This window comes from Pezoporus wallicus, unplaced genomic scaffold, assembly GCF_028554395.1.
Source record: "Pezoporus wallicus isolate ANWC-B61680 ecotype Strahan unplaced genomic scaffold, APGP_CSIRO_Pwel_v1 contig_2348, whole genome shotgun sequence".
Lineage (NCBI taxonomy): Eukaryota > Metazoa > Chordata > Aves > Psittaciformes > Psittacidae > Pezoporus > Pezoporus wallicus.
This window is the reverse complement of record NW_026636985.1, coordinates 1,154,373-1,180,956: the sequence shown is the minus strand read 5'-3', so window position 1 is coordinate 1,180,956 and position 26,584 is coordinate 1,154,373. Positions and strand designations below refer to the sequence as shown.

The window sequence follows — 26,584 nt, the reverse complement described above, 5'->3', positions numbered from 1 at the left end:
TATCTCCTTAAGGAGCCTATCTAAAGTCCTGGTGATGGATTCTATGTATTCTACTCTATATATATTCTATGTAGGATTCTATATATTCTACACTCTTTGTTGCACTATAGAACAGCTCCATACATTCCCTGACCTATAGCAGTGCCTTTGCCTTTAATTCCTGCAGTTGAGGCCATGAGCTGGCAAAGCAGAAACGCAGAGTTCATCAGAAACGTGAAGTATTTCCTGTGAAAACGGGGAGAGAAATGAAAAATGCTCCTTTCTTTTTTCCCCCCACTTTCTTCAATTTTTCACCGGGATTTGGCAAACCTCCAAAATCCAAAAAGCCAAAAATACTTGGGAATGGAAGGAAAACTGGAAAAGGTGTGGGGGGGAAGACCCAAGACAAACTCACATCAAACAAAAGCATTTCTGTTTCTGCAGAATACGCATCAAGTGAGTGCAAAACGCGTCCTGCTCGAAAGGAAGGGTGAACAATTGGGCCATAAACACCCAGGTTCTTCTCCCTCCCAGCTGAGCCCTTTCTCTCCCTCTGCTTAGAGCTGCTGAGGCTCCTTTGCTGCAACCCAAGAACTTGATATCTCTGCATGAAGTTTTCCATGAGGACTTCTTTAAGAAGCAGGAATCGAAGCCATGCACATATTTTCCTTCAGCGATTCCCTTCCTCTCTGTGCAGCTCAGCACAGACCGGACTTCTCACAACAGGAAATACCAAGGTTTAGGAAATCTTCCCCACAAGCCCTTAAAAGCCCCGTGCGAGTCACTTGAATGGGAGATAGGAGCCTCCTGCCAGAACAACAACCGAAAGAGCACACGCACAGAAAGGCAGCCCTGGACACATGGAAAACAAAGGAGTCACAAGCTGCCTTCAGGAGGAGGCTGTTTACGTGCTCTGAAGGCAACGGGAGGTTTTGCAACACCAGCAAAAAGGAAGAAAACCCCACCAGTGATGTCCTACGCGCTTGGCAAACGCGCTCGCAGCGCACGTGGGCATCGGAAGGGAAGACATTGGGAACGCGGGGGTCAGGGAGTAGAGAGGCAGCAGGAAAATGTGAAGGAATCACAGCATCCCAGCCTGGTTTGTGTTGAGGGGACCTTAAAGCTCACCCAGCTCCAACCCCTGCCACGGGCAGGGACACCTTCCACTAGAGCAGCTTGCTCCAAGCCCCTGTGTCCAACCTGGCCTTGAGCACTGCCAGGGATGGGGCAGCCACAGCTTCTCTGCCCCATTCCCAAGGGCTGAGCCAATGAACCAGGGCTGAATTCTCACGTCCTGGCTCGGTTTTGCCCGTATTTTGCTACATTTCACTACAATGGGTTTTTTGCCTGAGGGAGAACTGCAAAAGGATCCTCAGCTCTGACCCAGCAGCAGTAGTATAAAAGCCAGCCCCGGAAAATTCAAGTGCATTTAAGGATGCTGGAAAGTGACTGTGCAGAACTTGGCATCTTTCCACCCCTAAAATCTGCTTTAGATGGAGCTAGAGTTTCTCTTAAAGAAGCAGAAGAAGCAGGACAGAGCCGCAGTTCCCAGTCAAGAGCTGCAGCTCCAGAGCTGCTGGGTTCAGAAAACAAAGGTCTCTGTTTATCTCCATGCTCTATACTTTGACCCTGACCTGAGAGAACCTCATCTGTGGGTAACACAGGGATAATTCAGGCTCCACTGGGGAGATCTGAACCACTCGGGGTGAGACTCAAACTGAATCTGGCCAGATATGAAAATAAAAAGCTTGGAATACTTCCCCCTCTCCCCACCCTTCTAATTGCTTTTGCAGTTGCCTGGATGCTGTCAGGGTTTAGCACTTACAAAGAGCTCGGACACGACAAGACAGTCATTCCTTTGGGGAAGAGACATTACCATCTAACTACAGCGGAGGAAAGAGGGAGGTGAATGCGCTGCTCTCGAGGCTTCTGGCTCATCTCTGCCTCCTTGTTCTCCAAACACCAGGCTCAGTTCTAAATCCCATCATCTGGTCTAAATCTCATCCCCGATGCCAAGGTGCTGGTACCCTTTAAAGACACCTTGCTTGGCTCTCCAGAGCTTCCTCTCTGCGGTGGAAGGTTTTCCTTGTTGCTCTGTGCCAGGCATCTGAATCCCAACTGCATCCGTTCATCGCCTTGGGTTCCTCGTATCCCTGCCTCTCCCTGGTCCAAGCCTGCAAACTACCAGCAGAAAGCAGTGCCAGGTCACACGAGCATCCGAGGGAGGATGTTCTGCTGGTGCTTTACTAAGGAGCAGGCTGAAGATGCTCTGATGAAGAAGAAAGGAGGTTGAGCTATCACCCATCCATTGCTCAGATGCTGAGCTACCCGAAGATGAAGTAAGGTCTCATAATGACAAAGGAATTAACCCAGGTGCTCCCACTGCATCTCCAATGTGATCAAACCCAGCTTCCACAGCCAAACACTGGCAGTTTGCTTGGGCCTGCCTAGGTATTGCATGTGAATCTAGCTATGAAACTCCACTCCTTCATGGTGTCACACCTACACCTCATCTGTTGCCAATAGCATCCCCAATGATGCTATTCTAAATGCCTTGAAAGGTTCATTTCTCCTCCTCCCATACTTCCCCAACTCCCTGTGAAAGGGGAGCAGAGGGGAGGGAAGGAGCTGGCACACCACTGTGACCTGGCTTTGCTTCAGGAATAACAGAATGAATTTCCTGTGTCTACAAAACATTCCAGATCCTTTCTCTGGAGCTTGTTTTGCTGTCTCCCCAGCAAGGCTTTTTAGGAAGGGAGAGAAAAGCAGTTGGGAAAAGATCCATAAACACTAAGAAGTGGGGGTGCAAGCAGCAAGAGGAGCAGATAACCCCCTTTTAGCCATTCTCTGGCCTCATGAATGTTCAGAGGTGAGTTCACAGAGATCAAAGTGATTCAAGCTGAACGTGTGGGATGTCCTCACAGAAGAGGAGGCTCCTTAAGGGGAGACCTTAGAGCAGCTCCAGTGCCTAAAGAGGCTGCAGGAAACCTGAAGAGGGGCTTTGGGCAAGGGCCTGTAGGGGCAGGCCAAGGGGAATGGCTTTAACCTGCCTGAGGGGAGATTAACCTCCCAACCCAAACCAAGCTGTGGTTCTATGACGGGTGGTTTCATGTACTGACTTAACAACAGCTGCTCTGCAGTGAGTTCACTTCTTCCTGTTCATGCTGCCTCCCATGACAGTGATAACCACCTCCAGCATCTCACGTCTGTGCTGCTGAACACTCCTTTCCCCCCAGGACTTTGTGCGTGTTTGCTTCGGTGCATGTGGGCAAGACGACAACAGACAGAGGAATTACCCAGTTTCAGGCTGGTTGGTGGCTTGGCTCTGGGGCCATGTTAAGGGTGACTCCGTTGCTTGGGTGACAGAGCAGCAGGGAAAAAACAGGTCTGAGTGATGAGGCTCTGGTCACTTCCTAGATCTCCTGCCTGGCTTTGCCCTCTGACTGTAGGTAGAGTCTGTTCTGACTAGCAGCAGACTCTGGCATGGGTCACTACTAGTGCCCAGGAAGGTGCCAGATGCTGCAGAGCACTGCAGGATGGGGTTTCTCATGCAGAAGATGGTTTGCTATAGTGAGAACCAGCTTCAGCTTCATGGCAAGCTTCTGGTTGGAAACTGGTTGGAGTTGAGGAGGACTTGCTCCAATAAGCCCAGTTTTGAAAGTGAAGGGACACAGGAATAAGCAACCGTGTCTTCCTCCAATGCAGCTAGCAGAAGCCTTCCTATTCACTGGAGGTAAAGGAATGTGGGTTTGATCCACCAGCAATGACTAACCTCAGGCCACAAAGGTGCTCACAGGCTCCTGCAAGCATCCACCTCTTCCCATTGGCATTAACTCAGTCCTTCCTGGCTGTAAGTGAAACCATCTGGGCTTCCCTCCCCAGCATCCTGCGCTGGGGAGGTGAGTTCACAACAGTCACAATTCCTGAATGAACCCATTGGAAGTCTCTATCCAATAATGGTTTCCTTCACCAACAGTGAACGTGACTCCAGGAGGTCTCAAAAGACCTTTAAAGCTCCATAAGACCTCTGGCAGCTTTGACAGCAACGCTCCTTTCCTTGCATTGTTCCACTATAATGCATTCTCCTTGCAGTGCAAGGACATATGGGCCTCAGCTCCCAGCCCTGCTGAGGCAAGAATTCCTCTTCTCTTTCTTTCTTTGCCAAGATTTTGGGGAGATGTGAAAGACAAATGATCTTAGTGCAGGTGTCATGCTGCTGCTGAAGGGATTAGCACTCCTTATGCTGGAGATCAGGCAGTTGGGGTTGGAAAGGACCTTAAGATCATCTGCTTCCAATCCCCCTGACATGGGCAGGAGCTCCTGGGTGATCTTATGGCCCTTTCCAACCCAAATCATGCTGTGATGCTATGATTGGATTGAGCTGAGGGGATGTGCTCCGGTAGAAAGCACATGTGGAATCCTGCCATCAGACCAGTCCCTCCAGTGTTGGTGACGTTGTTATAACCAAAGCTCCCCATTCCAGGGTCCTAAAACAGTAAGAATAAGCTAAAATAGAACTCCCCTTGTATGAACAAGGAAGCAGGTGGAGAATGGTTATGAGTTAATGCCATTCTTCAGGCACTGTGCAGGGCCTGATTCTGGGTACAACCAAAGCCTGCTCTGCAGTTAGGCCACCACCTATGGGGAGCGAGGCAGTGAGCAAACAGAACTGCGTTCTGCTTTGAAACAAGGAGGATTTGCCCCATGTTCCCACAAGATCAGGTGAGTCCCAGATGAAAAGCCGATGGCAAATCCATTAGGGGCCTATAGGGATGCTGGGGAGGGACTCTTCGTTAGGGACCGCGGTGATAGGACAAGGGGTAATGGGTTCAAACTGAAACAGGGGAAGTTTAGATTGGATATAAGGAAGAAGTTCTTTACTGTAAGGGTGCTGAGGCACTGGAATGGGTTGCACAGGGAGGTTGTGAATGCTCCACCCCTGGCAGTGTTCAAGGCCAGGTTGGACAGAGCCTTGGGTGAGATGGTTTAGTGTGAGGTGTCCCTGCCCATGGCAGGGGTGTTGGAACTGGATGATCTTAAGGTCCTTTCCAACCCAAACCATTCTATGATCCTATGAAACCCATAGCTAAAGGAAAGCTGTGAAGCAGATGACTTTTGACTAAGGCATTTGGGGAGCTGCACACATAGACCATGCCCAGAAATACCTTCACACCAGCTTAATTCAACGTAACCAGAGGCAAACATAACCGGTGTGCTGCAACTGGTTTGCTTGTGCAGCACTTACTGCTCTGATAAAAGGCTTCCTTCTACTTGAAACGCTCCTGCCCTCTTAGCACAGAGCTGTAATTTCCCCTTGCAGCCCTTGGCCAGCATTCCAAAGGGATGCATTTTAATTAGCTTCAGCACTTGGATCCCTTGGCTTGGAGGCGTGTGTGATGCACAGCGGAGCATGTGCAGCTCTGGGGTCGTGTTTTCCTCTCCATTCAGAGCACAAAAGCTAGCAAAGCTGGTGGATTGAGACACAGCCCGAAGAGGAATGGCTACCTTGGAAAACAGCCCAAAAGAGAGGCATGGGGAGCACTGGATCCAAACGCAAACCTCCCTCAGGTCCAGGAATGCTCAGGTTTGGAGGTTTCCTTCTGGCCTGGGCTGAAGGGGATGAGTGGCACTAAGACAGGTTCTAGCGCTGGCCTGGGCTCCAGATGCCCTGAGCTATTCCTCTGCAGCAGAAGCTGGGTTGGATTCCATATGGAGCATTGCATATGGGCTGAGTTTTGAGGGTGTTTGCCTGCCTTGGCACAGACACTAAGGGCAGACGTTGAGGATCATTCCAGCTTTTCCATTTGCAAGCTGAAGCAGGCAATGAATTTGTCTCCACATGCAAAAAGCAAGGGAAGCAACCAAATCCCTCTGAGCAGAGGTCTAAGTCTTCTTTTACTTGCATAGTTAAGAGGAACTGATCCAAAGCCCAGTGAAGTCAATGGAAAAGCTCCCACTGACATCAATGCAACTCAGCCCAGGGACCTGCAGTGAAATCCCACATGCAAAACAGTGGAAGTGAAGAGGAGACTCATCATGTGCTGGAAGCAGGAGGCCACAGGAAGAGGCAGATCAAGAAGTGAGCGTGTTTCTGGGCAGAATCTACATTAGACCTGAGCACTGGTGACGCAGCTTTAAGCCATTTGTTGTTAGATTGACCTAAAGAGCACAAGCAGAATTGAGATGGGTTTAATGCTTCTTCACTGCTTCTCTCTAGTAAAACTTCCCTCTCTGCAGCTCTTCTGAGGCCAGGATGGTTTTACTCCTGCCCACTGTCTTCAGACACATTGCAGAGACCATGGGGCTGCCTTTACCCACAGCAACTGTGGTCCAAGGGATCAGCATCGTGAGTTTCCACTCCGCTGCCAAGAGTCGTTTTAGATGCTAAACCACCAAAATCATTGCTGTGCCTTCCCAAGCAGATGAGCACATGTTTGGGTTCCATAACTTCAACAACGTAGACTTAAGGGTTGTCCTTTCTGTGAATCACAGCCTAACTCTGCAGTACCAAGTGGAAGTATTGCCTACCTGCTCAATGGAGGTACTTGTACTGTACATCTACAGTCATTCCTGCAGTACCAAGTATTGGCTGTCCTTCCCTACCTGCTCAATGGAGGTGCTTGTATTCCTCATCTACAGTCACTCCTAAACACACACATCTCTATCTCTATAGCAAGCAAAGCGAGCAGAGTGAAACACGTGGTAGACATCAATTACAAAGCCTGTAGCTTAGCTAAATCACTGTTGGCTTTAAGGCTACAGAGCTGAGCACAAAGGTTTAACTGATCCCAGCCTCTCATGAGGAGTCTGAGCAAAGCCTTGTCCCAAACACTAAGGAAATGAGGCTGATGGTGTTACTCACCTCGCTGTCTTCTGCAGGAGGAGGGGGGGGCTCTTTGATGATCTGGAAGGATCAAAGAGAAACAGAACAGTAAATTCTTCCTTCACTCTTTAGCACGATTCAAACATCACCAAAACCAACCCCAAAGAGAAAGCACCAGCAGCCACGGCTGTGAACATCCCTGAGCTCAGTCACGGGGCTCTGTGTGCTGCTGGCGTCGGGCACTGAGAGCAAGAGGGGAGACTGGAGGCATCCCAGAGCCCTGCCATGGAGACATCTCCCAGTCACAGCTCCAGACTCACAGCACCTGCTATGTGACCCCTGCTCTGTGTGGGCTAACAGCAAATTCAGTCCCATACCCTTCATCTTCCAGCCTCCTGATCCCAGCAGGAGCCGTAGGCACCGTTTCACCCAAACACCCACATCAAATCAGTGTCTCCTTCTTCCGGCTGCTGCTCAAACCCTGCCTCAAATGGCCTCAACAATGACTGGCAAGTGAAACCAGGATGACGTGAAATGCCCTGGAGACACTGCAAAGCAGCAATAACCCCCCCAGACTCTGTTCTCCCAGGCCTTCTGCATTCCAGAGGCTGTGCCATGCTCTCCTCCAGAATGCTTTTCACATTATCAGGCTAACGCAGTTCACTCTCATAAGCTGAGAAGATAGACATATATATATGTACAGATTTGAGGCTGTCCCAGGGGTTGGAATAAAGCAAGCAGGGTGAGGTTTTACAGTGGTCCAGGATATTTTCCATAGAAACAATTGAAGTTTCTATGGGCGTGAGGCTATTATTTCATGCAAAAAGTTTGCATCGAGGGCTCAGCAGGCACTTGGCTGTTTCCACAGCCCTCCACTCCAAGAGCAACAAAAAGCCTTCCAAAGGGAAAGCAGTTGCATGTAGGCACGTCAAATGTCCCTCCCTTACACAAGATGCACCCCAATGCATAGCCACTGAACCCAGCCCAAACAGCAGTGATTGCCCCAGGGGTGGATCTTCCCCCCTTATTTGCAGTCCATCTGGATGAGCAGCTCTTTCTTTACACCCCAGGCCAGGAAGCAGATGCTGTCAGGATGCTGGGAGCCTGTGGAGGTGGCACTGAGTGTCCTCAGCTCCAACCAGGAGTGGGTATTAGGTGTAAAGGCTTCATGGGCATAGACTACACATGGGTAGGCTTAAAACTGACCCTACCAACCCAAACCTCACAGTGCCAAACACTAACAACGCGGCTGCTCAAATGCAGAAGGGGAAAATGACAGTCACATTAAAGGCCCTGAAGAGATAAATATTTACACAGCTCCTTTCACTCGTGTTTTTCCTCTCTGATGAGCTCACTGGTTTTATTTCCCTCTGCAAAGCCCCAGTCATGCAATGTGGCCATTAACGAAGAGCATGCGCCTCTGGCTATGGAAGATACCAAGGCTGGGTCAGGCCTTTGCATCTCAGCCCACAGCAGTGATGGGTGCAGTGCTAAAGAGCTGTGGTGCATCAGGAATGGACACGGAGTCTCTATTTATAGGCACAGAAGCACAAAGCACATGTGGAAGCATGAAATGACATTGGACAGGAGCGTGGTGGGTGCATCCGCTGCCCTGCTCATCAGGCACAGCGCAACCGAGGTCCGGCTGTGCCATTAGGGTGATGCCCAGAGGAGCTCAGGCTGACTGGTAAAGCATCCATCACTCCCTGTCTGCAATTCCCAGCTTGTGCTTGAAGCTCCAGGTACAGTGGCTCTTTTTCCTGCTGGAAAGCAAATGATGAAGGGTTGTCTGCATCAGGCTCCTGCTCTGTGGGAAGGAAACCATGGGTACCAGCAGGGTTTACTCAAAACTCCTTGGTTAGAAGTAGAATCACAGATTGGTTTGTGTTGGAAGGGAGCTTAAAGCTCATCCAGCTCCACCCCCTGCCACAGGCAGGGACCCCTTCCACTAGAGCAGCTTGCTCCAAGCCCCTGTGTCCAACCTGACCTTGAGCACTGCCAGGGATGGGGCAGCCACAGCTTCTCTGGGCACCCTGTGCCAGCGCCTCAGCACCCTCACAGGGAAGAGCTTCTGCCTTATCTCCAGCCTGAACTTGTGTTTCAGTTTGAACCCATCACCCCTTGTCTTATTGCTACAGTCCCTCATAAAGAGCCCCTCTCTGGCATTCTTGGATGGAGACAACATAATCTTTTCTATGCCTCCTGACACGATATATACTGACACAGCACATACAATGCTCCAAAATACACAGCACATTTTCCTAGCCACGTTTTTAGACTTGTTTTGGTCAGTGTAAGGGATGGCACTTATCAGCAGACCTCCTTTTGAACCCAACCCCTTCATTTAAACCCATTGGATGCTGAGAAACATCAGATGCCTGATCCAAAGTACACCTACTGGAAGTGGCCTCATTCGCCTGTTCTGGTGGAACGTGATGGGTTTCAGAGTAAATGTTCTCATTTGCATTGGCATGAAACCTCAGGACGATCCATCCAGCACATTTGGTCCAGCTCAGCATCCAAACAAAGCTTCTCAGCCAGAATCACTAGGAACTCTGGAGGTTCCAGACTTGGAAATGAAGAGGTGGCTGTGTTTGTCATGATTTTCATTCCTTCTCATAACATATGCATGCACATACACACAAACCAAGTGATTTCATGAGCAGATCGAGCTTTCCCTATTCTGGCTCAAGAGGGAAAAAGGAAAACAAAAGAAGAAAGATAATAAAAGAGATTCCTTCCATTTTTCAGTGCTATTCCTTTCTAAGAGCAACGGAGCACCCCGTACGCTGCCAACTTGGATGGGTTCGCTTGGACAGGTCCAAAGATGGGGAGAGGTTAGTCTCAAGTTCAGACCTTACAGAAATGTATCTTCTGTCTCTCTGCCCAGGTCTGGAAAGGCTTTTAGTCTGCAAAGAGCACAACCCCTCTCCTTCTCCCTTTGCATCCTTACAGCTGTATACGCACGGAGCCTGATTCTGAAGGCGGTGAAGCACACGGGACCTTGGTGCCATCTCCCACAAGTGAGCAGGGTGTGAGAAAGGTCCCAGGCCCTCGCCCCTGCTCACTTCGCAGAGATAGGAACAACGACTCAGGTACAAGAGGGAAAAGGCCATTGAAGGGACCCCATTGCAGGTCCCAGTGAGGACCAGTCGGCTCTGGCCACCGCACTTCATCCTGGGCAGCACCTCTCACCTTCCCCATTGCCACACGTGGGTCTGTGGAATGCAATCGGCTGGGAACACCCGTGGCCAAGCAAGACATTGGGGCCAGCTCAGCTTGGCAAGGCTGCTGTGTTTGTGCATGTGCATGTGCACTGCAAGTGTTTGGATAACCCCAGGCCAGTCCTGGGATGGCTGCTGCAACCGGAGCTCCTGCCTCCGTGTTTGAGAGAGGAAAAAATGGGATCATTCAGCAGCTCTGCTTTCTCACTGGGTGAGGAGCACCTGAGGGTTCCTACAGCATCACCGTGCTGTGAAACCATGGAATGGAAAAGAGCTTTAAGCTCATTGAGTTCCACCATTCCCCAGCACTGCCAAGGCCACCACCAACCCATGGCACTGAGGGTCTCGTCTGCAGGGATGGTGACTCCACCACTGCCTACACTGGTGCTTTGCTTCCTGTGGGATGGAGAGGTGGCCATCGGCTTTCCTTGGCTGAGGAAGGAACTTGGAGAGCAGTTGCCAGCAGTTCAGGATGGTAAAGGAATTCTTTTCCTTTCCTCACAGATGTCACCGTGCCTGTGGTAGACACAGGGCTCTGCTGGCTGTCCCACACTGGTGGCACAGAGAAGCGGATGCTTGCGATGGATAACCAAGCAGAGGAACTCTATCAGCCACCTCCTGCACGTTCCAAAGCACTGGAAAGGACTGGCTGGCTATTGCCCTGACATTTCTGTAGCCATTCAAGCAGAAGAGAGCACATGCTGAATCCAGGAATGTGTCTAGGATGTTTTCCGTGTTGGGAGAGCAGAAATCTCCACCAGTTTACAGTGTCCAGCAAGCACATACTCGAGTAACTGTCCCCAGAGTTTAATATGATAAATAGGGGCAATATGTTTCTTGTCAGTGAAGTGCATCTGTTTGAAGATGGAACAGAGCATCATTTACGATGAAGGCTGATGAGAAAACAGTCCAAAATCAGAAATAAAGGACTTACTTAGCCTCTAATCATGACCAAAACTTGGTAAGGGAGGAGGCAGTCAACTGAGCAGATCCTTTGTCCTCAGTTACCTTCATTCTTCCGGAGAACACAGAATCTGTATTTGTGTTATCCCAATAAACAGGGGTTGGGGTTTTTTATAGCAGTAACTCTGACCCATCTGACTCATCCTTTTTCTCTCCCCTCCCCTCACGTATTTATAGGTCTGACCTCTGCTAAGTCCTGGGACAGACTCATACTTTAGTTATGAGCTGGGGAAAAGAACGATTGCTTTTTACTTGGTTTATATCTGCCATGTCTTCTAAGTCCCCGTGAAAGCCTTGGAGGTTTAGTCTACACCTCAAGCAGGGTCAAGTAATACAAGCAGGAGCCTGTCCCTGTTCCACCTGCAGTCCAACCCATTCTTCTTCCCAGCCGCCCGAGCAGGAGGTCCATGGAATCCAACAGGAAAGCTAACTCATCCTTTGAAGTTAACTGCTCTGGTCAGCCTGGAGCACACCCAGGAGTGCCAATTTTAACTCATCAGAACTAGAAGAAGAGGCTCTTTCACCCCAGAACACCCTTTGGAAGCTGACAAGCACAAACCACATTCAGTACATCACAGCGCACGTCAAAATCATCCCCATATTGAAGACACGGCATCACGGAGGAAAAACCCTTCCATTGCACTAACCTGGGACAGTTGGCATGGGGCTGACAGGCAGCTCTCCAGGGAATGCATCTGCAAAGGCCATTCCTTTCCCTAGGCTGTTTCACTGCCACAGACGAACAGGGCCACAATCCATGGGGTTTGCTCCAAGTGTCTGACCCACTTTCTTTGGAAACCCATGTGAATAACATTCATTTTCTGGACTAAAGGAAAACATCATCACTACTTTCTCCTACATGCAGAATTCCTTGCTCTCACTCTCTGATTCCTAGTGAATTTCCTGGTTAAAACCATGTCCTAAAGATCTCTTTCTCCTGAGCTGGACTGAGCCAACTTCCTTTGGAAGAGGTGAGAGGAGACCAGGTTAAAAACCAAAGGAAGAAGTCATCTTTATTGAGTGAATTACTTCCCATGCAGCACAAGGGCAAAGAGCAACAGGGCCTCCCTCACATTAAGTATCTGTTGTGGTCTGGAACAAAGGGCGCTGAACCTGGTCCAGATTCATGCAATTGGCTTTTGGATCTGGCCTTAAGAAAATGCAGTAGCAAGTGAAGTGGTTTAGGAACCTGTAGTCTAGGCATATCCTCCAAAGGCAAATGGTAACTTGCTGCTCTTCAAATGATCTCCATGAAGATGCATTGTTTAGACACCCCAGATGGAGAATTTGGCTTCAAGTCTTTGGTAATGAGCCATCACACAGCATGTCAAAGCACCCCAGTTAATGCCTGGTGCTGTTCTACTAACCCACTTCTCTACCTGGGCTGCCGTGGAGATGATAGTATTAGCCCAAGCCAAACGCCTTTGTTATGCTATTATCAGGCTCCATGCTAGCCTGCTTAAAGGCAGCCACTTATAGAGCATGATCCTTTCCAACCCTAACTATTCTATGATATCCATATTTAACCCATTGTGATCCAACTGACAGGAGGCTGAGGAGCAGTGAGCTGTGTGGGGACTCTGGATGAAGAATGACACTGTCTTCATCCTCTTGCTGCCATTTGCGTGCTGCAATTGCAAAGGCAGGTTCTCTTCTTTTCCACCACTTTAAACCTACAGTAACAGTGCTACCACGTCCCAAACATGGGGAGTTGAGGTTGGATATAGGGCAGAACTTCTTCCTTGCGAGGATGGGAAGGGAGTCTATGAAAATCATGTAACTGCAGGAAAACTGGGCCCTGTGCACATGGGAGCGGTTGGGAATCGGGATACATGGACTGTTGTAAGTCATCTCCATCAAGCCAACAGGCTCCATGTAAGGTTATGACTCTTCAGGGTTGCTGTAGAGCCGGTGCATTTCCTCCCCTCCTCTTCCTCCAGTTTAGCCGTGGTTTTCATATGGTTTTAATATATATTTTCTGCATTTTTCCCCATCCAGCTTTCTGTTTCCAGGCAGAGCCAAGCAAATTGCTGGGTTCTTCCACGCTGCCTTCCAGAAAACAGCTTTGATTTAAAAATGGTGTTAGATGCTCCCATGCCAACACCTCTCGTATGCACTTACCCCACCCCTGGATTTGAAAAGCTGCAGTGTACAAAGGAGTAAGATGGTGCAGATACAGGCTAAGTGGGCTATTAACAACACCAGCTTCTTGTGCCTAAAACGCTTTGTGTCCCAGTCACAGCTGCATATCCTCATATCCTCTGCATTTTATCCCCTGGACAAGGTTGGCTGCAGGCACCACATCATCCAAACCTCCCCTCTGGCAGGTTAAAGCCATTCCCCTTGGCCTGTCCCTATATCCTTATATCCCAAAGCCCCTCTCCAGGTTTCCTGCAGCCCCTTCAGGCACTGGAGCTGCTCTCAGGTCTCCCCTTCAGGAGCCTTCTCTTCTCCAGGCTGCCCCAGCCCAGCTCTCTCAGCCTGGCTCCAGAGCAGAGCAGCCCCAGCCCTCGCAGCATCTCCATGGCCTCCTCTGGACCTGCTCCAACAGCTCCACGTCCCTCTTGTGCTGCTGCCCCAGAGCTGGATCAGGACTGCAGGGGTAGATCAGGCAGATCCTGCTCCTGTGCAAAGTGTGGCTAAAGCACAGATCTGGATCTGGCAACTCCAAGTGTCCATGGGAGACACTTGCTCGCTGTGTGCTGTATATTGGGACAGGGAAAGTGTCCCAGCACATTCAGTCCTTCCAACTATTGCATTAACTATGCCTTCACTGCACAAGCCAAACACTTCAACCAGCTCCATTTCCAAGCCAATCAAACAATGTGCCTATAAAATCCATGTTAAGACAGTTTTGGATGCTTATTATCTATTTGGCTTCTGTTTCCATTCAAATCTATTTGGGTTACATCAATATGAAACCTAAACCTTATGTTGGCCTCCTACCCAGACCAATTCCATCCCTGGGCACCTAAAGAGCCTCTTGCACACACAGTTCTGACTATGATTGCTCAGATTGCAGGTTACGCTGTGCTCAGGAAGGAGGAGGAACAGGAGGCAACAGCAAAATGCCCACAAGCATCAACGAGGCCAGGATGTGGCATTTGGTGTCTTGCAGATATGTTCTGCTCAGGGAAAGTGGGGTCACCCTGTTACAGATGGCTTTGTGTTTGCCCTCTTTCTCCTGGGATAACAGTGCTGGGGGTGTCTGTTTGCTTTGTTTTCTGTTGGTTTTGGATAACCATCCTTGAAGCCTTTGGAAAGGTCAGTGCCTGGCTCCTGGCTTTGCAATATCCACAGGTACCAAGGGAAATTTGCCTGTGCTGGTACCAAGGCCCAGCAAAGACCTTGTTATTGTTCTGATGCACTCAGCAGCAACTGCATCTACTGTAAAACAGAGTGGTAAATTCCAGCCTTCATCCCAGAATCCTTCTGAGGCCAATAAACTTGGATACATTTGGAAACAGCATTCCTTTATGGATGCATGCCAAGGAGAAACTGGGCTCCAGCTGAATCTCCAGAGTAAGTCTATTGACTTCAGTCCATTTACTCCAGGGATGGAGCTGGCTTGGTGTCTTTCCTGAAGAAGTGCTGGATGATAATGATTCCCATTTAATCAAAAAGCATGCCAAGAGGAACTGCAGGGTTTAGAAACGTGCTTGTCACTCAGAAACAGCTTTATACTCGGTAAGGAAAGAGTTTATCTCTGAAGCATCTCTGGGCTTCAATCCCCACAGTGTCTCTGGGGCTGCGGTTTGGTTACTGGAGGTTACTCCTTGCCTGCCTCCCTTGTCTGTTGTGCAAGCCAGTTCCTCTGCCCCTAGTTCACTCTGTGCTTCTGACAACACTGCATTCCTTAATGGGCCATTCCCAAAGCAGCAAGTTAGCACTGCTCTGCTCTCCTTCTCCCTGCCCTAAGCCAAACAGGCTGGGTACTCCTATGCGGATGCCTTTGGTTTTTGCTCTTTGGGTAAGCAACACAACAGGGGGTATTTTAGATGCTGATCTGCTGCCAAACATCCCAGACTGCCATCCCGGAGAGATGGAAGAGGCTTCCTGCAGGCTCTTGAATTAAAACCCTTCCAGCATGCGTCGGACTCACATTTGGAACCTATCAGTGAGATGGGCCCCCACTTGAAGACCTTACTAAGAGGGAATGTGGGAGGTAAAGGAGGAGAGAGGGTGAGGAAAAGCTTTTATCTACAACAGGGTTTCTAAGTACAGCATTTAAATCTGGAAGACATTAAGCTTATAAGGATTCATGTGGACAAGAGGCTCCCTATCTCTGCTGCACTCACTTTGCTTATCTGTATTTCTCACACTTAAAGAACACTGTTCCCTGACCATCTTTATATCACTTTATATGCAGCCGACCCACAGTACCCTCCCTAGGCACAGCTCCATACTCCCTTTGCTCCTGCTGCTTTTCTTTGGGTCCTTTTCTTATCAGCTTCATCTTCCTCCTGCAACAGAACCTTCAAAGAGCACCATCACCTCGAGCCTTTCCTCTCTGCCACCTCAGCTCTCCACCACATCCCACTGTAAGCATCTGTACAGGGCACATCTCCATTGCCTCCTATGCAGATGTGCCAACAAAGACTCTGGGATGGTGCCACTTAGTTGAGACCAATGGCTCTGAGCCACCTCCCACACTGCTGATCCTTTGCCCATTTTTAGAGCGCAGATTTTTATTGTTCTGAATAAAACAATTCTATTTTTATTGGAGATTTCCATCCTATTTCTGGATAGAGAACATCTCAACACAGAAGCTTATCCTCCACTGTGACTGCTCCTCCAGTTTGTGGCTTCAGAGCTCTCACCAATGGACCATAGCTTTGGTACAACGTGGTGCACGTTTACAGCACTGGGTAAGTCATCTAAAATCAGGATTAATGGCAGTGACCCACACAATGGAGCTGGTTTGGGCAGCTTTAAAACAGGCATCTGGAACATTACACAGAGCCAGTCACCAAAACCAGGCTCCAGTTCTGCTGCCGTTTGTGCATCCCTGATTCGTGTTCTGTATTTGCAGCACAAACATGACCCAAAGCAAAAGCAGAGCTTCACTGTGTCATCTCTTCCACAACCAATAATAAGACTAAAAGGCTCCCAACAAGGTCTGCATGTCAGCAACAGTGCTGTTTTATGGGTACAATCCAAAGGTCAGGCAAATGAAATAGAAGCACAATCAGTGCCAGCGATGGAAGAAACACTGCCTTGTTCAGTGACCAGTCCTGTGCTCTTCCTTACTGGAAAGCTTTGCCTCCTTCCCACTCGTTTCTTACACTCAGGCATCACTGAAAGGGTTCCTGTCACTTACCACAGTGCAGCAAAGGGGCCAGAACCACCAGAGGAGAACCAAGGCCAGCAGGAGGAAGAGGATCAACAAGGCAATAGCCAGGATGGTCCCATCTGACTGGAAGAGAAACACAGAGAGCGTGTGAGCAGCACTAACACTCCATGCATCCTGCTTCCAGGCAAGTACGTGCCCAGAGGCTACTGCCATACTCCGTTTACCCTTCAGACCAAATGCAGTTTTCCTCCTTCCTCAGGCATCCAATGTGGCACCCACTCCCCATGGCAAAGAGGCTGAGAGCTCAAGTTCACTGCCCAGAGTTACAGGTTTAGTCTTGATCTTGTGATCCTTGCACTTCAGATCAAGATTACTGCAATTCCTCAGAGTATTGTGAAGAGTGAAAGGAACAGATTGATAAGGGAGCTCACACCACAGTGTTTCATTGCAATTAAAGCATTCTCCTTTCTCTGTAACCCTGTTCCCCTCTTGTGGTATAAACTAAAAGCAGTGCTAGAATTCACTCCCAACAGAAAGCACGACGTGAGATGTCCATGTGTCCACAGCTCAGGTCATCCTGCTCCTCTGAGCAGTGCTGTCAAGGCAGCTCTGCCTTGGAAAGGAGCATGACCAGCAGGTTGAAGGAGGTGATCCTGCCCCTCTGCTCTGCTCTCATGAAACCTCACTTGGAGCATTGTGTGCAGTTCTGGTGTCCTCAACATAAAAAGGACATGGAACTGTTGGAACAAGTCCAGAGGAGGCCACGAGGATGATCAGGGGCTGGAGCAGCTCCTGTATGAAGACAGGCTGAGAACATTGGGGCTGTTCAGCCTGGAGAAGAGAAGCTGCGTGGAGACCTCAGAGCAGCTTCCAGTGTCTGAAGGGGGCTACAAGGATGCTGGGGAGGGACTCTTCATTAGGGACTGTAGTGACAGGACAAGGGGTAACGGGTTCAAACTGAAACAGAGGAAGTTTAGATTGGATCTAAGGAGGAAATTCTTTCCTGTTAGGGTGCTGAGGCACTGGAATGGGTTGCTCAGGGAGGTTGTGAATGCTCCATCCCTGGTGGTGTTCAAGGGCAGGTTGGACAAAGCCTTGGGTGAGATGGTTTAGTGTGAGGTGTCCCTGCCCAGTGCAGGGGTGTTGGAACTGGATGATCTTAAGGTCCTTTCTAACCCAAACCATTCTGTTTCTATGAGCCCTTCAAGGGGATTGAATGCACACCCCATCACACAAGACACAGGGGTTTTCACATCACAAGCCATTAACTCTAGAAGATCATTTCCTCTCTAAGTGGGATGCTTCCCCATTTAAAAAGGCATTAGCAGCTCTTCGACACCAGTTACCACCACAAACTGCTGCACAAGCCAGCCCCATGCAGCAATCAAACCCCAGTGTGGGTTATTTCTTCACCCAAAGCAGATGTTCTTGGCTCACATGCCAACTTCCCTGTGCTACTCCTACCCAACCTCAACCTCCTCCAAGCTAAGCAAGCAGACAGTCCTGACTTAAGCCTGTTGGAGACGGGTTGATGTAAGAGCCAGACATGTAAAACCCCCACCCAAGTGTCAAGATCCCAATGTGCCAGATAAAGGACATTCAAGGGCAGACTGACCTGGAGGATGGGAAAACTGGGTGCCTGCATGAGTCATACTATCACAGAATGGTTAGGGTTGAAAAGGACCTTAGGATCATCTAGTTCCACATCACTGCAGTTTGGTGGCCAGATGCTCTCCCATCATGCCATAATGGGAATTGTAATGGAAAAACCCCAATCTGGTTGACAGCATCTTCCAAACTCTTTTCTGGTGTAGAAGGAATTCCTGGAGACTTGGATCAAGACAACCTGGTCTTTGACACTTGGAAACAACAGATGTAGTCCACACGGGAGATGAATTCACCCAGAACATCTCTGGCAATGGAATGTGGACCCTAACACGAAACAAAAGCTCATTGAGAAGACAGAGCTGTGCATGGGATACTGCTCCTCCAGACAGACAACATGAACTCCCATCCATCATCCGCAAAGTGGAACCTGCTGAGATTCAATGCTTCAGCAAACAGCTGAACATCTTCACATAGCAAACCCTCCCCACCCCCCAGGTCATTCTAGGTGGATTCATTCCTTTTCTCATATTTGAACAATCATCAAACTACTTCAGACAAACCCAAACTGTGTTTGCTGGGATCAACCATAGCTTCAAAGCAGCAAACCATGACATCTAACTGGAGAATTATAGGGAGTGAACCCCCCTGAGCCTTCTCCATCTGAACCTCCCAGCTCCCTCAGCCGTTCCCCATCACCCCTGTGCTCCAGGCCCTGCACCAGCACCATTGCCCTTCTCTGTCCCCCCTCCAGCACCTCAATGTCTATCTTGTAGTGAGGGGCCCAGAGCTGAGCACAGGGTTTGAGGTGCAGCCTCGCACTTAATAACCCAAAGTGGCCTAAACTCTGCTTTTGGGTTGTTTTATCTTTATTTGATCATCTTCTGCTAGAACTTAGCTATCATCCTGTGCACTATCTATAGTTTTATGCAGCTAGAACTATGCTTAGCTGGAAACTGCCACTTAACCAAACTGAATCAGAAACAAGGAAAAGCGCCTGCCCAAAGAGCTTGTGGAGGTTCCCCTGACACGTTGAATCTTCCTCCCAGGGTTACAGCTGCTGAAGAAGGGCTGAAGCCTTTGGAACGTCTGGTTTCATTCCTTTCTGTTCCTTTTAATCAAAATTTGGAACAAGAATGTTCATGGAAACGCTGAACCATGGAATAATGCATGGAGCTGTGCTCGACACTGACAACAGGCTCAATTCAGCCCAAGAAAACAACTTGTGTTGGCCTTGGGGCAGCCACAGCTTCTCTGGGCACCCTGTGCCAGCACCTCAGCACCCCTACAGGGAAGAACTTCCCCTTTCCAGCTGGAAGATGCTCCTTTTTACAAGCACCATTCCCCAAGCCCTCCTCCTGAAGGAACACGGCATGACCCAAGAAGACATCCATTGTGAACATGGCGAATAAAGATGAGTTTCAATCAATGCTAGTGCAAAGCAGGTCTAATATCCTGCCACAGAAACCTTCCCCCCGCCCACACGTGGGTACCTCCATCATCTCTCCTCCTTGTGGAGAAGCACTGTGTGTTTCTCACTCGGTGATACAGGGAGTGCAGGAACATCACTGAGTGATACCCCTGCTATTCCCATCGGGAGCTGCCCAGGAGGACCTGCTCTACGCTGTCCCTTCCAGTTCTGAGGCTGGGAGCTACCAGTGCCAGAGGTCAGCAGTGGGTTTTCCTCTTCTGGGGCCAGTTGAGAGGATGAACAAAGCCTTATTTTAGTTCTCATTCTGGCTCCTCTCCAAGATGCTCTTTTTGAACTGCAGAACTTGGCAGCAGCAGAGTGGGACTCGCTTCCTGCCTCCACACGCTGCCTTCATGTGTCCTCTATTGGACATCCCTTTTCCTGAGCACACTTGGTGTGAAACCTGCCCCGGGCACATCTGCAGGGGGACAAATCCATACCCACCATTGATTTACTTCTGCCTTCTTCTAGTTCTTTGAACTCCCAACATGGGAACAGGAGTAACCCCTTCTTAAGGGCTTCCCAATTCCACCAGCCATCACTTGCTGCTACTTCAAGCAGACACCATGGCAGCATGCACTCTGCAGGCATTAGCTCGTGTGGGTGATACCAATGCACACTGGGCTCAGAGCACTAAAGGCTGATGTGGGGCAACTTCACACACCAAATTGGGGCTATGCTGAGACTAATAGGTGAGGAAGAATTAGTTGCACTTAGTCTTAGCACTAGTGGAAGCTGAGGCTGCTCAGTGCCCATTGCACTTCTGGCCCTGGGCCTTATGTTATTGCTGTTACAACAAGAGGAGGGGTTGTGTTTAGCAGAGTGAGCTCTAGTTCTTGGTGCCTTCAGCTATCAAAAGTCCCGACTTCAGCAGTGAGATGAAACTGCTTTTTAAACCCATCATTAATCATAATGATGATATCATATTCTGACCATGGAAGTGGTGGATTAACTCCTTGCTTTGCTTGTGTGCAGCTTTTGCTTTACCTGGCAAACTCTCTTTATCTCCACCCATGAATTTTCTCACTTTCACCCTTCAGATTCTCTCCCCCATAGAATCCCAGACTGGTTTGGGTTGGAAAGGACCTTAAGATCATCCAGTTCCAGCCCCTTGCCATGGGCAAGGACACCTCACATTAAACCCCCCAAGGCTCTGTCCAACCTGGCCTTGAACACTGCCAGGGATGCAGCATTTACCACTTCCTTAGGCAACCCATTCCAGTGCCTCAGCACCCTCACAGTAAAGAACTTCTTCTTTATCTCCAGCCTGAACTTCCCCCGTTTCAGTTTAAACCCATCACCCCTTGTCCTATCACTACAGTGAGTGGTTGTGTGGGATTAAACCACAGGACAAGGAAGCCAAGAGACAAAGTCATCACATACTTCCAGCCAGCTGAGCTTTGTCGTAGTGGAGATGCTGGCATCTGATCCCCCTTATATAAACAGCAGGCTGTCTCCAAACCTTAACAACACTCATTCCAGCCATTCCCCTGCTCTGTTGGGGTTGCTGCCAGTGGTCACACAGCCCAGGCCAAACAACACCCTAAATTACACTCAGGACAGCCCTATCTTCGTTTAACTGGGCAATAAGTAAGTTAGTGGGGAGCAGGATTAAAGTGCTGTCTGCAGCCCCTGATTTACAGTCACAGCAGCTTTACCAGAAGCCACTCACTAATCCCCAGTCTGGGCTATGCAGTCAGCAAAGCCTTTGAGGGACAAATCATACTGGCCATGCATAGGGAGGGTACAAGTGAGCTGGATGTTTACATGGAACATCACCCTGCCCTGAGCTAGAGCTTCATCTGCGCTCCAGCATCCCATAAAACCGATGCTCTGCCCAATGCATCTGCTTTACTAACCTGGTTCTATCTCCTTCCTTGCTTTCTTTTGCCCTTCTTGGAGGCAAAGGCTGCCCATTCCATGTGATTCCACAATCAATGCTTTTTCCCATTGGCAGACAACTCAACTCCACCTTTAATCTCACCTTCGCCCCTGCATGAGATCAGGGAGTCGAGCTTTGTTCTCATGATGCTTCTTGATGCGCCAGACACAGCCTGCCTGTGGAGTTGCACAGCTGTGGTACTCATCCCATGGGATTTCAAGGGGCCCCTTGTGTGTGACCAACTCCCTTGCCTCTAAAAACCCCCATTGAAAAAGCTGCAGAAGAACAACAAATCCAACCCCCAGAGGCCTCCTGTGGACTGTTTCGTACTTGGCCTTGGCAGGGACTGAATGTGGACTCTTTAAATGGAGATTTCACTCCACCTGATCCATCAGGGATCACCGTTATGTGGCTGCAAATGGGCTTGGCGATGGAAACACTGAAAGGTCCTCTGCAATAAAGGGATCTTTCCGAGCCTCTCCCACTCCTCCTTTCTTTTGTTGAGTGAAGAAGGTCCATTCCCTTTCAGCAGAGGGAAGGAACTGCAGTGGGGACAGGAAAGCCTGGAGGCTCGCTTAGAGAGCGACAGCTAAGCCCTTCTGGCAATGTTATTTTGGGAACCCAAGGCACCAGTTCCTTGAATCCCATAGAAAGAACACAGTAAAGCACATACAGTCATGCCTGTACTCAGGTCCTGGAAGGCAGGAGCAGTTGAGCAGGGGCAGAACCCATGCAGGTTAACTTCTGACAGTCCTTGCACTGCTGGGGGGCTGCAATCCCTGAAGCTTCCCACATTTCAGGAAGCAGAAAGCCAGGGAAAACGAGAAGCCCCTCAAAGCACAACAGACACCCACAGTCCAGGCGAGTGGATTCCAAAGGGCCCGGATTTTAGAGCTCCAAACCTGTTTTAGCTTACGTAGGACCCCTTGGAACAAAGCAGAACCCCAAAACCTCATCCAAAGCCCAAGCAGGGAGGTCTAATTCGGAGCTGACAGATATTCAAGTAGCATCACTTAATGCACCCAGGAGAAGCAGCATCAGTAGTGAAACTGGATTTGAACTCTGGCTGCTCGGATGCGCTACAAATCCAGTTTCATAGGCTGGAGGCATCAGAGGGGTAGGCACTGCCGTGAAGCACAGGCAAAAGAAGGTTCCTTAACAGCAATTAAAACAATAGCAGAGGAACGGATATTTCACCTCCTATAACCTAGAAATAATCATTCCAGCCCCAGCAGGAAGCCTATCAGGAAGGGATAACTTGTCTCTAAGAACTCTATCCCAGGTCTTGCTTCATACGAGCAAAACACGGCAAAGTATGCCTGCAATCTGCTGACAATACCCAAATGCCAGTGAGCAAAGAGAACTCGAACCAAAAGATTAACTAATAGAACTAATTCCCTCCTTTAAAGGCATAAGGAAGTCGTTGTATGGTTTGGAATATAACCCCCCTCCTGTAAACTCTGTTTCCACACAATCTGGTCCTTGCTGAGCAAGCAGCAAGATCAAGGGACACAAAAGACTTTTCTCCTCTTGTGCATCAGCCATTGTAGAGCGCAGCAGGCTGCTGGTAACCCATGTATCCCAGCCTTTCACTTGCCCTGTATAAAGCACAATGTGCCTTCACTGGGCAGGGAGTACCGCAACCCATGGACAGATTTGCTGGTGAGACTCCTCTGGCTTCCCAAAAGCACACAGGAGAAGTAAAGCAGCCTCCCAACCATTCCCAGAACAGCTCAGTCTGCTCACAGATGGATAAAGCTGTATACACTGAAGCACAAAGGACTGCTCTGAACTCAAAGTGAATTCCTCCTTCGGCACAAGTCATTTGATGCTTTATTCCTCATAGACATGACTTAAAATAAGCAGCATCTTCAAACCAAATGGTTTCATCATCCTCTGCCTGGTTGCACCAGAGACTGAACGCAGCAATTCCCTGCTACAAGCCATAAACCAGCTGCTGCAGTGCAGAACCTCACCATCTTTTGGTCCACACTGGTGTCCAGACAAAGGCTGTGATTACAACACCCATACACCTTCCACAGCAGCAGCACATTGCTGTAAGAGGAGCCAGACTAGCTAACAAAGCCCACAGACATGCTTCTTGTGCAGATACAGGCACCTTCAGGCCAATGGCTGCTGGTCCTGTTCTGGTCTGCATCCTACAGCAGAGTCCATGGTGCGTACTGAAGACTCAAGAGCTTTGCCACGCTATGGCACACATGATACACAAGATGTCACATCAGCACGCTCACAAGCTCACCTTTCAAAGAGAGAAACAGCTCTTTTGCACACCAGGCTCCCACAGTACCCAACACCAGTGTAAAACACCTGCTGCTAAGTCCCACCATCCTACTGAATCTTCGTAGGCGCATGAATCAAACCTTACACAGTGTGTGCTGGAGATGATGACGGAGCTGGAGATGAAGCTCAGACCATCGTTCATGCTGACTTGGAGAGCTGCTTCCCTGAAAAAGAGCCAAACCACAAGGAATAAGTCAGGAACAGGTTAAAGTGAGGGGACAGAGACTCATTCTTCCACTGGAAAGTGAAACACATACATGCCAACTTCTCGCAGCACAGGCGCTGGGCACAGTAAGTAGGTATCTTCCACTACGAAAGGCTTCTCATCTGGAAGATAAAGATACTGGGGTTTATTACCAGATCAGCAATACGGGCCTTCAAGACCAAGCTTAATTAATGTTTTCCCTCACTCTGGATGCATAAATAGGATCAAGCACTGTGTAAGGGGTAAAGGCAGAAGCTCTTCCCTGTGAGGGTGCTGAGGCGCTGGCACAGGGTGCCCAGAGAAGCTGTGGCTGCCCCATCCCTGGCAGTGCTCAAGGCCAGGTTGGACACAGGGGCTTGGAGCAAGCTGCTCCAGTGGAAGGTGTCCCTGCCTGTGGCAGGGGTTGGAACTGGATGGGCTTTAAGATCCCTTCCAACTCAGCTCTATAGTAAGAACGCACACAGTCATTTCCATTAAACACTGTGAGCAGGTGTATTTAACACAGGGTATTCCTTTGCCAACCCCATGCTATCTGGATTACATCCTCATTAATAGAGAGGCAGACAGACAAGAGGCACTTAAAGCACACGATGCACATCCCACACTTCCCACAGCCAGCAGCACAGGCACTGGATTGATGCTGAGCTTGCGTCCCATACACACTCTGTTTTGCAGTGGAGTTACCCAACCAAACCAGCAGCTTTCCCCACCTTGCACAAGCAAGAGCAGTGCAGTGGCGGTGAGTCTGGCCCTGGATCTCTTCTCACCCTGATTTATGAAGATATCATCAAGTCCCCTCAATATATGGCATTGTCTCAGCACACACACGCCAAGAGAATGAAGACCGATGTCTTGTTTTCTCCTTCACTAACACTGGCAGCAAAGGCCACAGAATTCCCCGTGCCAGCGTTCACTAAAACAAAGTCAGTTTGATTTCACCAGGCCGTCTGCTTCAATGCCATGAGCTTTTTGTTTCTCTTTCTCTCTATTCCCACCCCCAACTTGCATGGAAGTTGTGCCTCTCTCTCCCCAGTCTGTCAGAGCCGGGTCCCAGGAGGGAGCTCATGGCTGGCTACAGGGAGAGACGATTCTGCTTGGAGAATGTCTGTGCGTCGCCACAAAAATGAGAGATCCTTTTCCCTTGCTCTAAACAAAAGAGGATCCATTTGGTTTGCATAACTCCAGCCGTCTGACTCCTTCCTGGAAAACTTACACGGGGAACCCAACCAAACCAGCACTCCTCATCTGCCCCGACACCCCTGTCTGCAGGATGCGCGGGTGAAACGCCGCTTCTCTTTGCTGCGGAAGGAGCTCGCTGCAGCCTGGTGCAGGAAGAGATGGAGCTGAACGCTCCCAACCTCCGGATCCCCGGCCAGAATGGGAATTCTGTGGTTTGGCCTCCGCTCAGCTGACAACATGAGTGGGAGAGCTACGGAGGGCCGGGAGGGGAGCGCTCCACTCCATGTCTCTGCTGCCCAGGAAACGATTGCTGCTGGGTAACCGGGAAGAAATCCCACTGTGTATGTCTATATCCACTGGCAATGGATATATTGGCAATGTCTGTATCTATCAGCAATGCTACAGACAAGGTGCCCAGGCCTGAAGCACAGCTCAGATGCCAGTCATGGGCAGAGCTTGGGCATCTTACTTGCTTGATGCAGCCCATATACTGGGAGTGAGAGCAGCGTGTCAAAGGAGATGACCCTGATCTCATGAGACCCCACTCGCAGCACTGTGTGCAGTTCCAGCATAAGGACATGGAGCTGATGGAGAGAGTCCAGAGGAGGCCATGAGGATGCTCAGGGGCTGGAGCAGCTCCCGTATGGAGCCAGGCTGAGAACATTGGGGCTGTTCAGCCTGGAGAAGAGAAGCTTTGTGGAGACCTCAGGGCAGCTTCCAGTGTGTGAAGGGGGCTACAAGGATGCTGGAGAGGGGCTCTTCATCAGGGACTGTAGGGATAGGACAAGGGGTGATGGGTTCAGACTGAAACAGGGGAAGTTCAGGTTGGATATAGGGAAGAAACAGAAAAAAAACCACACAAAGATCCATCTGTTTTCCATGAGTCCCCTTTCAACAAGGTCCTTGCTCCTGCTCACATTCCTGTAACTCACTACCCAGCAGTCCTGCACCTTTAACAACTATCTGCAGCCTGCAAAATCTATTATTCCAGCATCAGGGAATAGTTTCTTTCACCATTAGCAGGGTGTAACCTTTTGGCAAGCCAGCACTTGGAGTACTTCCCAACCATAATAATAAAAGCCTCAATATATGCATTAAGTTTTAACACAGAAGAACAAACCCCAATGAAGGAGAGATACAACACCCCAAAGAAGGTGACCAGGCCAGCAGGACTTTCTTTTGGCCATATAACCAAGCTATTTAACAGCCTTTTCTTTGGTTACTGGTCCACCCCAGAACAACGTGGCACACTGAGAACTGACTGTAAAGATCCTTACAGGGGGACACAGAGTCTTCTCACAGTGCTGGTTGTCGAACCCACCATATCAGCAATAGTTTAGTCCCAAAGAGGATGCAAAAGCCATTTGCCAAACTTCCCATCTCTCAGGCTAACAACTTCCTTCTGTTATCCCTCTCTTTATGATTTCAATTCAACTAAAGTATATCTCAGGCAATGCTCTCAGGATGTCTTCTGCAGGGGAGAAGGCTCTGCTCCATCAGACCAGTACACGCTCAGTATCATCGAATCATAGAGCCCAAATGCTTCTGTCACCCAAGATGAGACAAAATATACCTCTATAATCCTCTTCACCAGCCACCAAAGCCCAATCTCTGTTCATCCTCGCCACTCCTTATGACAGCTCTGCAAGCAAAGTTTTC

The 26,584-nt window shown here is 49.4% G+C and overlaps 1 protein-coding gene across 1 annotated transcript in view; it reads right to left on the bottom strand.

The window, feature by feature from the left end:
- The window catches only part of ANTXR1 (ANTXR cell adhesion molecule 1), a 73,697-nt gene that overhangs the window by 19,554 nt on the left and 27,559 nt on the right, over positions 1–26,584 (bottom strand). Inside the window, exons 11-14 of the mRNA XM_057402538.1 lie at positions 23,799–23,868; positions 23,627–23,705; positions 16,310–16,405; positions 6,842–6,883 (exon numbers count right to left, since the gene is read on the bottom strand). Of these exons, the coding sequence (XP_057258521.1) occupies positions 6,842–6,883; positions 16,310–16,405; positions 23,627–23,705; positions 23,799–23,868 (287 nt within the window). The remainder of the gene's footprint in view (positions 1–6,841; positions 6,884–16,309; positions 16,406–23,626; positions 23,706–23,798; positions 23,869–26,584) is intronic.